The 16,337-nt window shown below is 43.5% G+C and overlaps 1 protein-coding gene across 1 annotated transcript; it reads right to left on the bottom strand.

The window, feature by feature from the left end:
- Nucleotides 1-9,045: 9,045 nt before the first annotated feature.
- ZNF792 (zinc finger protein 792) lies at nt 9,046-15,741 on the bottom strand. Its single transcript, XM_028529957.2, is given in 5 exon segments — nt 9,046-10,085; nt 10,087-11,620; nt 12,289-12,411; nt 12,939-13,065; nt 15,393-15,741. Coding segments are annotated over 5 exon segments (1,905 nt in total). The 5' UTR covers nt 15,429-15,741; the 3' UTR covers nt 9,046-10,000.
- Between the last annotated feature and the right edge of the window lie 596 nt (nt 15,742-16,337).

Below are 16,337 nucleotides of genomic sequence, written 5' to 3'. Positions count from 1 at the left end.
TATTTAACGGTTCTAAAACAAATATTCCAAAAATTTTTATGGAACAGAAAACACCCTGAATAGCTTCAGCAATCTCAAGTAATAAGAACAAAGTTGGAGGTATCACAACACCTGATAACAAACTGTACTATAAGTCCACTGGAATCAAAACAGCCTGGTACTAGCATAAGAACAGGGATACATGGCTCAATGCAACAAAACAGAGACCCAGAAATAAACCCATGCTTTTTATGGTCAATTAATATTTGACAAAGAAGGCAAGAGCATACAAAGGAGTAGACAGACTCTTCAATTAATGGTGGGAAAACTGGACTGGCACATGCAAAACAATGAAACTAGACCACTAACTTACACCACACAAGAATAAACTCAAAATGGAAAAAAAAAAACAACTTAAATGTAAGTTGTGAAACCATAAATATCCTAGAAGAAAACATAAGCAGTAAAATATCAAATACCTTGTGTAGCAATATTTTTGCTGATATATCTCCTAGGGCAAGGGAAAAAAAGGAAAAAATAAACATATGGGACTAGATCAAATTAAAAAGCTTCTGGGAGATCCAAGGTGGAGTGGAAGTTACACTAATCTCCTCCCAGGACCAATCTGGAATTACAACAAAATGATGGAGAAATCATTCAGAATAAACAACAATAGAGGGAGAAACGCCTTATAACCATGGACAAACAGAAGAAACAGCTTCAACAACATGTGAGTGGTAGGGAGTGCAGAGGAGATACAAGAGGGCTGGCTGGGCTCCCACAGGTGGCAGCCTAAGTGTTAGGGGGATATCTAAGTGGCCAGGGGGGATCCCTGAGAAGTGTGAGGTCTAAACCTCAAGCTGGGCTCTCCTGTCTACAGTATCAGACCCAAAAAGTACACAGATAACATCCAGTGGCAAAAAGTGCCAGGGTTTTTCTCTCTGCCAGAGATGGATGGCTTGAGATGCAGAGAGGCATTTTAAAGGGCCAACACATAAATTTTTCATATGAAGCCACTAACTCTGGGCTCCAGCAAAGGGGTAGCAGAGGGGACTAGAGACACTTGAGGAGGGACTGAAGATGGTGGCTGGGAGAGAGCTGAGAGAACAGCTGCCAGGATCCTGGTGTTGAGTCATCCCCCATCCTGCAGCAGCCATCTTACTCAAGCAGACCACTACCCTCTGAGTAGCAGCAGCCTGAAGGGAAGCAATAGCCCCATCCCCAGGAGGGATTCTGCCCTGCCCTATGTGGCTTAAGCCTCACTCTGAGTGCACATTGACTACTAGATTAACAACTGAAGGAGACAGTCACAGACAGTAGATTCCTGGAAGTCTCAAACAGGCTACCTAAGGTCAGACAGGATCATCATCTGACATCACCAGAGGAGGATCCAGAAAAAAAAAATACAGTGGTAAATACAAGAGGTTACCGTGACGAAATCCAATGTGGTCTTCTCCATGATTTGCAATATTTTCTTTCCTGCACAGCTTTAACATTTATTCCTTGTCCTTCAAGCTTGTGCATATTAAGTCACTAGATTTTATATTATAGTTTATTTCAATTCTCATATTTTGCTTTTCCCTTCTGTTACCCCATTTTACCTTCTTCTTTCCTGTTATTATTTTCATTTTAAAGTTTGTTCTCTCTCATGCTACAACTTGTTTCCATTTTGCACTCTTCCTATTTCTCTCCAACCAGCCTCTCACAATCTAACATTGGTCATCTCACATTCTTTTTCCCTGCTCTTAAAATACCCACATTCTCTCTTCACCTTTACTAATCTTTGCTAGTTGGTTGTGGGTAGGCTAGTTGTTGTTGCATTGTTTTTTTCAATTTTATATGTAGAGCTTCACTAATTCTGTATTTCAAATATCAAATTTTACTGGTACCCTCTCCTAATCTTTTTTTTGTCTCAAATTTTAATTTTGCCGTCTTAGCTTGTTTTTTTTTCATTTTTTTCTTTCTTCTATTTCTCTTTCATCCTGTCCTTTTATTTTTCTATATTCTCCTTCCCCCCTTACATCCCAAATTTTATTTTTCCCTGTCTTAGTCTGTTTTTTTGTCCCTCACTCTTAGTGTTGTCTCTCCTTCTTCCATTTCAAAATCACTTCCCATTCCTCGAAACATCTCTTAGACTTATCTTTGTTTCTTTTCCCCCTCTTATTCCCATACTACCTATATTAATTTTAGCTCCTTTGTTGTTGAGAGTACTGTGGTGGATCTTTCTCTCCAATTTGGCTCCTATATATTAGTTATTTACTATTTTTCCTTCCTTTTCCTTTCTCTATTTTATGTTATTTTAATTTCTGTTTAAACCTAATACTATACACTTCCCTTCTCATACTCTATTCCACATTCTTCATTCCTTTTTTATTCATGAGGTAAATTTTACCTTCTCTCTTTCTATTGTTCCAACTCCCAACTCTTATTATTGCTCCACCCTCTATCCTCTCAAAACCATTTTTCTTTCAGTAGGTCTTCTCACATCTGCTCTCCTTTCTTATAATAGTCTTAATCTCCTTATACCCTTATTAATACTAGCTCATTTGCCATTGATACTGGAATTGTGTGTGTGGGGGGGTATATTTGCAGGTGTGGGTTTGTTTCCTGGGCTCTGTGGTTTTGTTCTGGCAGCACCTGCACAACAGCACATAATATGTGGTAGTCAGAGTGACCCTCAGTCAACCACCTGGAGGGAAGGACCCACCAAAGAAAGACCCAACAATAATCAAAATCCAATTGAATCACGAGAACCAGCATAAAAGGCATAAAGGACATCCCAAGAGGGTCAAGTTCAGGAGATCAAGGAGAGTGCACCACTGAATCTCACAGGCCTCCTACCATAAAAGTTGACACCACACAGAAAGTAAAAACAGATTAGTTTAAGAAGCAGAAGCAAACAAGAAGAGTCCCACAAATAATGGGAAGACAAAGAAACAACCCCTAATCAAAAAGAAAGGAGGAATCCTCAGAAAGAATGCTTAATGAAGTAGAGACAAATCAACTATCAGATATTGAGTTCAAACCAATGGTTATAAGGAAGCTCTATGAGCTCAGTGAGAATTACCAAAAATTACAGGGAAATTATGAGTAACTTACTGCAAACTATATCAGCATAAAAAGGGACATAGAAACAATCAGTAAGGGCAAAAAGGAAATGCAGAATACAATTTCTGAATTAAAGAACACAGTAGGACTCAAAAGCAGACTCAATGAAGCAGAATATTGAATCAGTGAGCTGGAGCAAAAGGGAGAAAAAAACTCCCAAAAAGAACAAGAAAAGGAAAAAAGACTCAAAAACAACAAAGAGGGTTAAGAGAACTATAGGACAACATGAAACATAATAATATCCATATAGTAGGGATACCAGAAGGAGAAGAAGAGCAAGAAATAGAAAACCTGTTTGAAAAAGTAATGATGGAAAACTCCCCCAATTTGATGAGAGAAAAAGCCACACAAGTCCAGGAAACAGAGAGGGTTCCAATCAAAAGGAACTCAAAGAGGCCCACTGCAAGGCACATCATAATGAAAAAGGGCAAAATTTGAAGAGAAAAAGAAAATCTTAAAGTCAGCAAGAGAGAAATAGTAACATACAAGGGAGCCCTGATAAGGCTAGCAGCTGTCTTCTCAACAGAAACATTAAAAACTAGAAGGGAATGGCAAAAAATATTCCAAGCAGTGACAGCAAAGGCCAGCAATTGAGATTACTCTATCCAGCAAGGCTCTCAATTAAAATAGAAGGTAACTCAACATAATTAAGGCCATATATTAGAGACCTACAGCCAACATCATACGCAATGGACAAAAACTTAGAGCTTTCCCATTAAAATCAGGAACAAGACAAGGATGCTTGCTTTCACCACTCCTATTCAGCATAGTACTGGAAGTCCTAGCCACAGCAATCAGATAAGAAAAGGAAATAAAAGACATCCAAATTGGAAAGGAGGAAACAAAACTGTCACTGTTTGCAGATGACATGATAATGTACATAGAAAATTGTAAGGAGTAGGGATAAACTTAGACCATGAGGAAATAGGAACCTAGCTAGTTAGAGCCAGGAGATTACTATAAGGAGTAGGGATAAACTTAGACCATGAGGAAATAGGAACCTAGCTAGTTAGAGCCAGGAGATTACTAGGTTACTAAACAAACATCCTGCCTTCCCGCCTACTGTAAGAATGCTTGGTTTGAAATTCCCGCGTGTGGTCTCTGTAAGCAAATAGCTGACCACAGTGTCAGTTTTTTTTTTATGGAATGCTTGCTTTCTCGCACCGAAACCCCTATATAAGGACCTGGATATGAATATTGGCGTGCCACTCTCTTTTGTGCTCCTCTGTGGGCACTGTGTCACTCGACACAGAGTTCGCCCCTGTGCAGGTTAAACTTGGCCAATAAAGTAACATCTTTGATACCCTAAAGGCTCTGATACCTGTATTTGCATCCATTGGGTGCTACAAAAATCCTATAGACTTCACCAAAAGAACTACTTGACTTAATAAGTGAATTTGGCAAAACAGCTGGATACAAAGTCAATTCTGAGAAACCAAAGGCATTTTTGTACACCAACAATGCAATATCAGAAACAGAAATCAGAAAAAAAAATCCCATTTGATATACCAACAAGAAAAATAAAGTACTTATGAATAAATCTAACCAAGGAGGTAAAAGACCTGAATTCAGAAAACTATAGAACTCTGAAGACAGAAATTAAGGAAGACACAAACAAATGGAAGCATGTACCATGCTCATGAATTGGAAGAATTAACATCATCAAAATGGCCATACTACCCAAAGTGATTTATAGATCCAATGCCATCCCTATTAAAGTACCAATGACATATTTCACAGGTACAGAACAAACATTTCAGAAATTTATATGAACCACAAATGACCACAAATAGCTGCTGCAATTTTGAGAAAGAAGAAATGAAGCAGGAGGGATCACAATACCTGATATCAAACTGTATTACAAGGCGACTGTAATCAAAACAGCCTGGTACTGGCATAAACACAGACATATAGACCAATAGAACAGAATAGAGAGCCAAGAAATAAACCCAAGTCTCTATGGTCAATTAATATTTGACAAGGGGGTCAGAAGAATTAAATGGAGTAAAAATAGCCTCTTCAACAAATGGTGTTGGGAGATCTGGACAGCTACATGCAAAAAAATGAAACTTAACCACCAACTTAAAATCATACACAAAAATAAGCTCAAGATGGATAAAAGACTCAAATATAAGTCATGATACCATAAAAAGTCCTAGAAGAGAACACAGGCAGGATAATCTCAGACATTCCATGCAGCTATATTTTCACTGATGTGTCCCCTAGAGCAAGGGACATAAAGGAAAGAATAAACAAATGGGACTTTATCAAAATAAAAAGTTTCTGCACAGCTAAAGAAAACTTTAGCAAAATGAAAAGGGAACCAACTGTATGGGAAAATATATTTGCCAATGATACTTCAGACAAGGGTTTGATCTCTAAAGTATATAAAGAACTCACACAACTCCACACCAGGAAGACAACCCAAGTAAAAAATGGGCCAACGACCTGAACAGACATTTCCCCAAGGAGAACATACAGAGGGCCCAGAGACACATGAAAGGATGATAAGCATCACTAGCCATTAGGAAATGCAAATTAAAACCACAATGAGATACCACTTCACACTAGTGAGAATGGCCATCATAATCAAATTAACAAACAGTAAGTGCTAGGGGGGTTGTCAGAAAATGCAACCCTAGTACATTGTTGGTGGGAATGTAGACTGGTGCAGCCACTCTGGAAGAAAGTATGGAATTTCCTCAAAAAACTAAAAATGGAATTGCATTTGACTCAGCAATTCCACTGCTGGGATTATACCTTAAGGATCCTGAAACACTAATTCAAAAGAGCCTATGCATCCCAATGTCCATAGCAGCACAGTTTACAAAACCAAATGGTGGAAACAGCCTAAATGCCCATCAGTAAATGAGTGGATTAAAAAACTGGTTCATTTACATAATGGAATATTACTCAGCAGAAAGAGCTGCTACCCTTTGTGACAGTGTGGATGGAACTAGAGAGTCTTAGGCTAATGATGCGCGTGGGTCACCGGCCAGCAGTGACCACGGAACGCTGTGGATGGCTCGCCGAAAAACACGCGAGAGAAAAACACGCACAGAGACAAACCAGTTTCTGTGGGGAATTAGGGACAAAATGGCCACCCCCCCTAGTGGGGAGCGCCCCAATCTACAGTCCATACCTGCTTTTACTGGGCTCATTTTGCATAATAATTCAGGTAAAGTACGGTAGTCATCAGGGGGAAGTAAGGAACTATAGAAAACAAGGAACTCTGCTGGTCTATTGAGTCGGGGTCAAAGAGCTGTAAGACTTTGAGGAACAAACTTCCTCCTTGGACCCCTCTCATTCAACTGAGAGCATTCTAAACAAAGAAGGTTTCACAGTAATTTACATGTTCTTTCTTAGGCCTGATCACCCGGGGAATCCGCTCTTTTCAGCACAGAGCTGCACCACCCTGTCATTGTTTCAGGCTTAGCACAGGAACTAAGGCAACCAAGAGATGAGGAGTTTTTCTCCCAGACGATGAGAACTCAGGCTATGTCAAAGCCGAGGAGCGAGGGTCCATCACCCTCTTTTGCTGCAGCCCCCAAAGTCCTTCTTTTGGGGGGCCTCCCAAAGTGATCATGCCTGGCTTAGGTCGTTCCCCCGTGGGGAATCTTACCCATCTTTGGCTAACCGACCAAGCTTTTTGGGGTTCAGTTATGAATAAAGCAGCAGAAGCAGCATTCCTGCCAGGGAGACAAGCCCTTGTCTCCTTGCAGGCTTACGGTTCCAAGGGCGTTCCTTAGCCTTAGCCTAGGCGGGGGTTTCAGCTTCTGATACCAGTCAGGGCGGTTCCCAACAGGCTAAGTGACATAAGCCAGTCAGTGAAAAACAAATACCATATGATCTCACTTATAAGGGGAACCTAATCAACAAAACAAACACATGAATGAAACAGTACCAGAGAGGTGGAAATAAAGAACAAACTGACAGTTACCAGAGGGATGGGGAAGAGGATAATGAGGGAAAGAAGGGGAAGGGTCAAGTCAAGGAACATGTACAAAGGACCAATGGACAAGGATAATGGGATGGAGATTATCTTTGGGAGCAGGGGTTGGACAGGGCAAGGGAGAGCAATTGGGGGGGGGGCGGGAAGGGGGACAACTGTAACTAAACAACAAAAAAAATGGAAAAAGCACTTGAATAGACATTTATCTACAGAAGACATACAGATGACCAATAAGTACATAAAACAATAGTCACTATCATGAATCACTAGGGAACTGCAAATTAAAACAATGAGATACCATTTCACACTCATTAGGATAAAAACTATCCCCCCCCCCCCGCCAAAAAAAAACAAAAACAAAAAAAACAAGCGTTGGTGAAGATGTGAAAAATTGCACTCTTGGATACTCTTTGTGGGAATGTAAAGTGGTACAGCCACTGTGAAAAACAGTATGGAGATTCCTCAAAAATTAAAAGTATAACTACCATGTGATCCAGTAATTCCACTTTCGTGAATATACCCCAAAGAATAGAAAGCCAGGTCTCAAAGAGATATTTGTATCTTTTAGCAGTATAATTCACAATAGCTAAAAGGTGGGAATAAGCCAAATATCCATTGGCAGATGAATGAATAAGCAAAATATGGCACATACACACACACACACACGGCATATTTTCATCCTTAAAAAAATTTTGATGAATACTATAACATGAATGGATCTTGAGGTCACTATGCTAAGTGAAATAAGCCAGCCACAAAAAGACAAATACTATATGATTTCATATATGAGGTTCCTAGAGCAAATTAACAGAAATTGAAAGTAGGATGGTGGTTTCAGGGCTTTGGAAAGGTGGAATTAGGAGTTATTATTTAATGGTGTACAGTTTCAGTTTTACAAGATGAAAAGAGATGAATGGTGGAGATGATTGAACAATATACTTGTATACTTAATACCACTGAACTTGCACACTTAGAGGGTTAATGTAGTAAACTCGATATTATGTGTATTTTACCAGAATTTTAATTTACAAAATAAACTAAAATGTGGTGGATTATTCAACCTAGCACTATTCAACAGTAAAAGGAATGAACTTTTCATACACACAGCATGGTATTCCCAAGGTAATTATCTTGTATGAAAGAATATAGACCAAAAATAGAGTATAAGTACTTTATAATCCCAATTGTATAAAATCAATAGAACACAAACAAATCTACGTGGGAAAAAAAAGGGTAAATTAATAGATTCCTTGGGATGCAGCTAATGATTTCCTGGGAAAGACAAAGAGAAATAATAAAGGGGCACAAGGTAGCTTTGTGGGTAATGGATAGGTTTATTGTCATGACTATAGTGTTGGTTCCCTGAGTATATATACACTTAAAAACTTATGAAATTGTACATACTAAATATGTAGTCACTTATTGCCTGACAACTTTATCTCAGCAAAACATTAAAAGGAACTCTTGCACATAAGAATCCAATCTCCATTCACTTTAGCAACTGGAAGATTTGGTAACCCCACATTAACTCTACTTCATTGCTTTGGCAGCAAAAGTGGCTGGCTATGTCACAAATGTTACATCCCTGGAGTACAGAATCTACCTCCTCTCAGGTCCTATTTTTCTGCCAGTGCAACAATGGCTTTGAGATAACACAGTGAGCCTGCAGTAATCTACAAAACTTTTTAGATTATTTGTTCTGCCAGTAACCTTAGTCATATGACAGAGGTCTGGTGATCTTGAAAACTTCTGCAAAGCATGAATCTTGCATAGTCAGATTCAAGAGAATATTTGTAGATGCTCTTTTAAAGCAGGTACATTCCAGCCCTGGCTGGTGTGGCTCAGTGGATTGAGTGCCAGCCTACAAACCAAAGGGTTCAACTCCCAGTCAGGGCACATGTCTGGGTTGTGGGCCATGTCTCCAGTAGGGGGTGCATGAGGGGCAATGACACATTGATGTCCTCCCTCCCTTTCCCTTTCTAAAAATAAATAAATTCTTTAAAAAAAATACATTCCTTTTAGTTTACTACAGTCTCACTTACTCCATTATAACCTCCAGTGTTCCTGTACAAATTGTGGTCCCAGTGGACCCAGTAAGTCTTACAAAGACTTATAATCAAATACCATATGTTAGACTTCAAGGTATATGGCTCCTTGGCAGGTGCCAAGTAAATAGTGTCTGTTCAACAGTTAGGGAATATGAGGCATCTCCTGGAAACAATGGGGCCTAATTCATGCTATTCTCAGGTGCACTGGAGTTTGTCACAAATGCCCCTTCCTTGAGGTGATCTCTGGTTCACAAAAGTTCATGTCATTCAGATCACGTTACCCCCCCCCAAAGCCCTACAATTTTCCCTAGGTCTTGAATACCAATAAAAATACCATATCTGGACTGAGGGCTGTTCTTGCCATCCTGCTGTTCCATCTGAGACAATAAATTTGGGGACCCCATTAATTTGGTAGACCTTAACCCATGGGCTGTTCTCAACCCATTCCACACAGTAATCAGAACATCAGAACACAGAAGACTGAAGGTGGCTTTGTCAATAAGACCCTTATTATCACTGAAACCAAAGAAACGTAAAGTAGGTAGTTGTTGGGATGGGCAATGTGGAGGCTAGATAAACTCATTATAAGCATCATGAGATCAACAATGTCCTTGAAGAAATTAAACCTTCTCAGCAAGCTGTCAGCAGAACCCAGCTCAGGTCTTCATGGCCAAAAATGGGTCAGGGGCACAGCTACACAAGTCACAATGGGAAGGACTGAGGTACTCTTATGACCATAGGCTTACTCACAATTCTCTTAGAAAGAGAAGCCTGCATTCCTTGAGCACAGGGAGTAGTTGTCACACACTCTGAAGACCTACCAGTGGGTAGGATTCAGATGGCTTCTGCCAAAAACACTGGCAAAGTCCACGGTCAGAACATATAATGTGGCTCCAGAAAGCTTCCAACATATCTAGCATTCATAGGGAATCTCCCTAGAGTGAATATTTGAGTGAACAAGGTCCAGCTTTGGACTGACAGCTCCCTCATAGAGACTACTCTGAGCTTTTCTCTAGTGTGCATTGTGCTGAAGGAGAAAACACCTTCTCTGTACTCCTTTCTCTAGTGTGAATTTTCTGATGCCTAATGAGGGTACGCCTTTGGCTAAAGGCTTTTTCACATTCACTGCACTTATATGGCCTATCTGGTTTGTGAACTTTCTGGTGTTGCCTCAGATTAGATCTTTGTCTGAAGGTTTTCCCACATTCAAGGCATTCATAAGGCCGCTCACCGGTGTGAAGTCTCCGATGGTTACCGAGGCTAGAGCTTTGGTTAAAGAATTTCCCACATTCTGGGCACTGATAAGGCCGTTCACCAGTATGAAGTCTCCGATGGCTATTAAGGCTGGAGCTTTGGCTAAATGATTTCCCACATTCAGGGCACTGGTAAGGCCGCTCACCAGTGTGGACCCTCTGATGTTTCATGAGGTCAGAGCTTCGACTGAAGGCTTTCCCACACTCACTGCACCCATAAGGCCGTTCACCAGTGTGAACTATTTGATGTTGAATGAGATTGGCAATGTGGCTAAAGAATTTCCCACATTCATTGCATTTATATGGTCTTTCTCCAGTGTGAACCCTCCAATGTTTAATTAGGCTGGAGTTGCAGTTGAAAGATTTCCCACATTCCCTACATTCATGAGCACTTTTACCAGTATGAACCCTCTTATGATGAATTAGGTTGGAGCGTTGGCTAAAGAATTTCCCACATTCATTGCACTCATAAGGCTTTTCTCCAGTGTGAACCCTCTTGTGTTGAATGAGATTGGAGCTTCTGCTAAAGAATTTCCCACATTCACTGCATACATGAGGGCTTTCACCAGTGTGAACTCTCTGATGTTTAATGAGACTGGAGTGTTGGCTAAAGAATTTCCCACATTCACAGCACTCATAAGGCTTTCCTCTGTTGTGATCTCTCTGGTGCTGAAAGAGGCCAGTGGTGTGACTAAAGAATATCCCACATTTGCTGCACTCATAAGGTCTTTCTGCAGTATGGGTTCTCTGGTGCTGAGCAAGTGTGGGTTTGTCACTGAAAGCATTCCCAAATTCACTGCACCTGTTATGGCTTTGGACAGTGTGAAAATCCTCCACACATTTGGTGCCCTGGTGTGGCTCCTCCACACTGTGAGTGACCTGATGTTGGAGAAAGCCAGATGTGGTTACAAAGTCCTTCCTACCCTCCCTGAATATGAAAGGTTCCTCAGATGTGTCATCTCTGCAGCTCTTCACAAGCAAGGCCCTACCCTCCTGCCTTCTGATAGACTTGTCTATGTCCCGCTGAATCTTTTGCTGGTGAAGGTTTCCAATGAACTCTAACTTTCTCCCATTTGCCTCACACACATATGGTTTCTGCCTGGGATGTGTTGCCTGGTGTTCAGCCAGGTGCAAAATGTCTTTCAAGTGTAAGCCACACATGTCAGAGAGGTAGTCCTTCTGGATGGATAGAGCTGCCTTGGGATTCCTGTCCTGTGACACTCCTACAGAAACGCTATGCTTACAAGGTGACTCCTCACCCTGTGTTCCATGGTGAACATCTGAAAGTAGAGAAAAACTGGTAAAAATCATGTTAACTTTGATAGAAGGAAACAGCCCTGTCACAAGTGCATATTTAACTGAGGAATGAGTCCTTGGGATTGCTAGCAAGATGAGAGGCCTGAGGTCAGGGTAAGGAAAGGTCTGCTCTGTGGTATGGTGCCTGGCAATGTTATAAAACAGAGGAAGCCCTACTAGGAGTAAAGACACAAGGATAGGGTATAGCACTGGGCAGAAGGCATGGTCTCCAGCTCAATTCTCTATAAAGATTTTTCAGGAAAACCCTGGCTGCTGGGAACACATGAGCACTGTGCAAAAGGGTTTGTCTAGACTCAGGAAAATCTGATTGCAACTGGGTAGCTAGTGTTTGAGGACTGTTAAAAGGAATGTACACATCTCATGGGATATTAAGTGCAGGCCCATGTTGGAGAGGGCCACAGAAGGAGCTGTGGAAAGAGTGAGACATGGAAGCCAGAAAGGTGGGGCACAGTTAGGGGTCCCAAGTTAAAGTAGAAATCACAAGTGGGCAACGTGTCAAGAATGGGAAGGAAAGACTGAAGAAAGATATGGCCTTTGGCTTTGGCACCAAAACAATGATGAACATGAGAAAAGTTGAAGGTATGATTTGAAGACAGTAGTGACATCACACGCTCCCCCATCTCCCACTTACCAGAGCCAGGCCCATTATATGCCCCTCTTGCCATGGCTGAGGACATGTCCACTCTGTCAGGCACCCAGGGCTCTGCCCCCATCTCCAGCTGGGCAACTATGTGGGACCTGAAAGATGTAAGTCCTAAGGAAAAGACATGGCAGGTAAGTGGCTAGCACTTGTCCAGTGAACTTACCTACCAGAGACAACAGGAAAGAAAACAAAACATTACAAAAAAAAAACATACAAGGAAGGTATTACAGGAATATCCAATGGCCACATCAAGCAGTAACCATACCAGTGTCTAGAGTTCCTGGTGGTCAGGCCTTAGGAAGTGTTAGCTAAAGGAAAGGAGCAGGACAGAACTGTCAGATATGGGCAGTCACCCAAGCAAAGGGTGGCCAAGTCAGCCAGGATTCACTGGGCTGACTGTAAGACTCCTCGTTCCTGGCCCCTTCCCCACAAAGGTTCAGGGCAGCAGGTGCTGGGGCTCTTTAAGAATAGCATGGAACCCTACACACAGCTCACCCCTGAAACCCCGTAACATATACAACAGGGAACTGAGGAAGGGAGCAGCACCATGGTTCAGCCATGAGAAGTAAAACACTACCTCTTGGGAAAAAGGGACAGGAAGATAGGAGCTCAGGACACCCAGGTACAGAAGGCCTTACCCAGAGAGGCTGTAAGTGCAAAGTTCTCCAGCATCACGTCACAGTACAGGAGCCTCTGAGCCTCATCAAGAAGTCCCCACTCCTCCTGGGAAAAGTAGATGCTCACATCCTCAAAGGTCACAGAGTCCTGCCATAATAAAGACAGTTCATTCCATGATCAGCTTCTCTCCTCAGGGCTTCTGGTCTATCTCCTACTAGCCCTCCTTTCCAGCTCCCCAACTCAGAGGAGATCCCAGATCCTGGTTCCATTGACACGTACCTTTTTCTCAGGCCTCACCAAACTGACAGGCAGATGAGCAGAGAGCAACTAAGTGCAGAGCCCAACCCCCTCTTCTGTGGGCCCCCTCCCCTAGTGTCACCAATGTCATCCCTTCCAGATACAAACAAACATGGGCTTAGTCTTCTCCCTTTATCCCCAGTACCAGCTCACATTTACTCCCTAACACATACCACTTTTCTGACCACACCTTCTCCAAACCCTGCACCTCACCAATGCATACCCATTATGAGGGTACTCTCCCCCCATCATGGCCCACATCACAGTCATCTCCATGAACTCTCACAGGTCACCCTTCACAAAGCATCTAGAGTTCTTGGCAAATAGAACCATGATCCCATCCTGCCCCAGTTCCTGGCTCCAATCTAAGCCACCCAGAACAATGCACAGATATGTGATCCCCATGGCCCTCTTCCTCTTCTCTGTTCCACAGTCTGTGCCTTCATCAGTCACACTCATTTCAACAACCCTTCTGGTCCTCCTACCTCCACCTACCCTAGACCTAGTGGCTCTCCCAGCTCATTTCCCCTGAGGTAATTTCCCAGCCTGACTGAAAATCCCCAGGCCTCTCCAAGGGTCATCAAAGGGCCTGGTGAGAAGGCAGAGGCGGGAATAAGCACCAGCCCAGGCCTCAGTATAATATTACTTCCATTATAACTAAGCTCTAGCACCTCTCATCTCTACACCTCCAGCGAAATTTGGCTACCTGTCAGACCCTTTCCTTACATAGCCCAACCACCACCACCACCACCACTACTCTTCCTAATGTCTTTATGTTCTCAAGCCCCACCTTCCTCTGTCATTGCCACCAGGACCTGAAATGTCACTCTCCTATATCAGACACACAGCTACACCCTTATCCATACACCAAGTGCCACATGTTGGATGTTTCTAACTGGGAAATAAACAAAGACCAACCAAATGAGAAAAGCAAAGGCTATTTATTCTGAGCTTGCTATAGCAAGAGAGACAGCCACTGTCACTTATTTTTGGCAGACTTGAGGGCAGAGGAGCGAGGAAGCTTTATATTGGACAAAAGGGACAAAGCACTTCAGGTGGGTCCTGTTGGTATAGGGGAGCTGTGGGCAGGGTAACTAGAAGCAGGGCATCCTATGTGATTGGTTAGGGTGCATATTTGACTTTCTCTGGTAGGACATGAGTTGGAAGAGGGAACAAAAATTATAGAAGCTGTCAGTTATTAATCAAGCTCTGGCCACTTGGGACCAGATGTTATAAGAGGTTACTGTTTAGCTTCTTGGACTATCACTAGAGATACTGCAGTATGACTTCCTGCAAGTCTGACTTACAGCAGGCTGGCTTCCTGGGCTGTTTATCGTAGATAATGGGGTTGGTTTCCTGGGCAAGTTGCTGCAGGCTGTGAGTCAAAGTTCTATTTTTATATATGGTCTGGCCATTGTCCCTTTGTATATTCAGTCTCTCATTATTTTAACCACACCTCCCCAGAATACCATAGCTGTGTGTCTAGCTTCCCCTTCTTCACCTCCACTCAGAACATCAGAACTCAACATGCCTAAAACCTAACACCGAAAATTCCTTCTACAACTAACTACCCCATCTCAGTTGATGGCTAATTCATCCTACCAGCTGCTAAAACCAAAACCCCTGGAGTCCTCATCCCTTCTCACTCTCGCCCTCCACATCAAAAAATTTTGTCAGCCTGATTTAAAAGACAGACCCAAAATCCAATCACTTCTACCTCCGACCACCTGTACTACTGAGCTGGACATTGCAGTAGCCTCACCACACAATTTTCCACTCTGCATCCATAGGCGTAAGACCTGAGTCAGCTCACCCTCCTCCTCTACTGTGAGCCTTCCGTGGTTCCCAACGCCCTCAACATAGAAGCCCAGCTCAGCCCGCCATTCCAGAGCTGACTTGAGCCCACCTGCTCTCTCAATCTCATCGCCAAGCATTTCCTAGGTCCTTGTGCCTAGGAAATCCTTTCCCACCTCATCCCACTAGGTTTCAGAAATGGAACCCGCTCTATATAATCCTTGGCCTGGGTTCTGGACCCTAGACTGGTAGTGACTCACCTCCACGGCCCCACTCAAAAACAGAGCAATGAGAAATGACCACAGACCACGCCCACTTTTTAAATCCCCGTGGCGTCTCCTGCCAGTGGGCGGGGTCTGAACGCCAGTGAGGCGTCCACTCACCTGCGCCGTGTCGCTCAGCCCTGCCACCGCCGCCATAAAGGCGGGTGACTGAGGCGGGTGTCACGGGCTCAGCCTAGCGCACACCTTGCCTTGCCTTGGGCGAGGTGTAACCTGGGCTGCGGGTCGCGCTCCTAGCCTCAGTCTCCCGGGTGTATAAGGCTGCCGGGGCCGGAACGCCCCCTCTAGGGCCTCGGAGAGCTTATGGCCGGTCCGAACCTTGGAGGACGTCCAGTCGCGGCGGAGATCTCGGCTCGTTGGAAGGCGCGGAGGAGGGTCCGGGCCTTCCAGTACCCCTCTCAGTCCGAAAAGTGGCCTGGGAAGCGCCCAAGGCTCGGGAGGGGGACAGGCAGACCTGCTGCGGAAGTGACTTGCTGGACTGAAACGCAGGAAGTTCCGGCCTCCTCCAAGCGCTGAAGGAACGCCACTCTCCTATGTTGTCATTGGCCCAGGGCCAACCGGCTACGCCTCCTGGGCTATTTGCTTTCCGCTCTGCCTGCGGCCAGGCGGTAGGGTGCACCGGCGAGGTGGAGGGGGTGGGAGGCGGAAGGCGGCCTGGGAGGAGACCCGACCCTGCTGCTTCTGCGTGACACTGGCCGGGCTGCCGGGCTGCGCCGGGTGCTTTTCCTGTTTAAGGGGCTGTCCTCAGATTTCTGTGACCGCTTCGGCCCAAGCCCCACCCGCCCTTGAGGTCTATAAAAGACCAATTTCGGTGTGTGGGAAAGAAGTTTCTTGACACAATTTGCCTGCATTTTTCTTCAAGGTGTGATTCATCTTCTATTTTCCAAGAAACCTGAGGTTTCCATATGGTGTGGAGTCTCCACTTGATTCCTAAAAGTTTACTAACTTTATGTGTAATTCTGAAACAAAAACACGTCCATTTTTTCACTCTGGAAGTGGCTGGGTAGGCCAAAGTGAGGAATTATTTCCTTCAATAGGACTTGCACT

Source organism: Phyllostomus discolor, chromosome 12, assembly GCF_004126475.2.
Source record: "Phyllostomus discolor isolate MPI-MPIP mPhyDis1 chromosome 12, mPhyDis1.pri.v3, whole genome shotgun sequence".
In the NCBI taxonomy this organism is placed as follows: Eukaryota; Metazoa; Chordata; class Mammalia; order Chiroptera; family Phyllostomidae; genus Phyllostomus; species Phyllostomus discolor.
The sequence above is the reverse complement of the archived record's forward strand: the minus strand, read 5'-3'. Positions and strand labels throughout refer to the sequence as shown.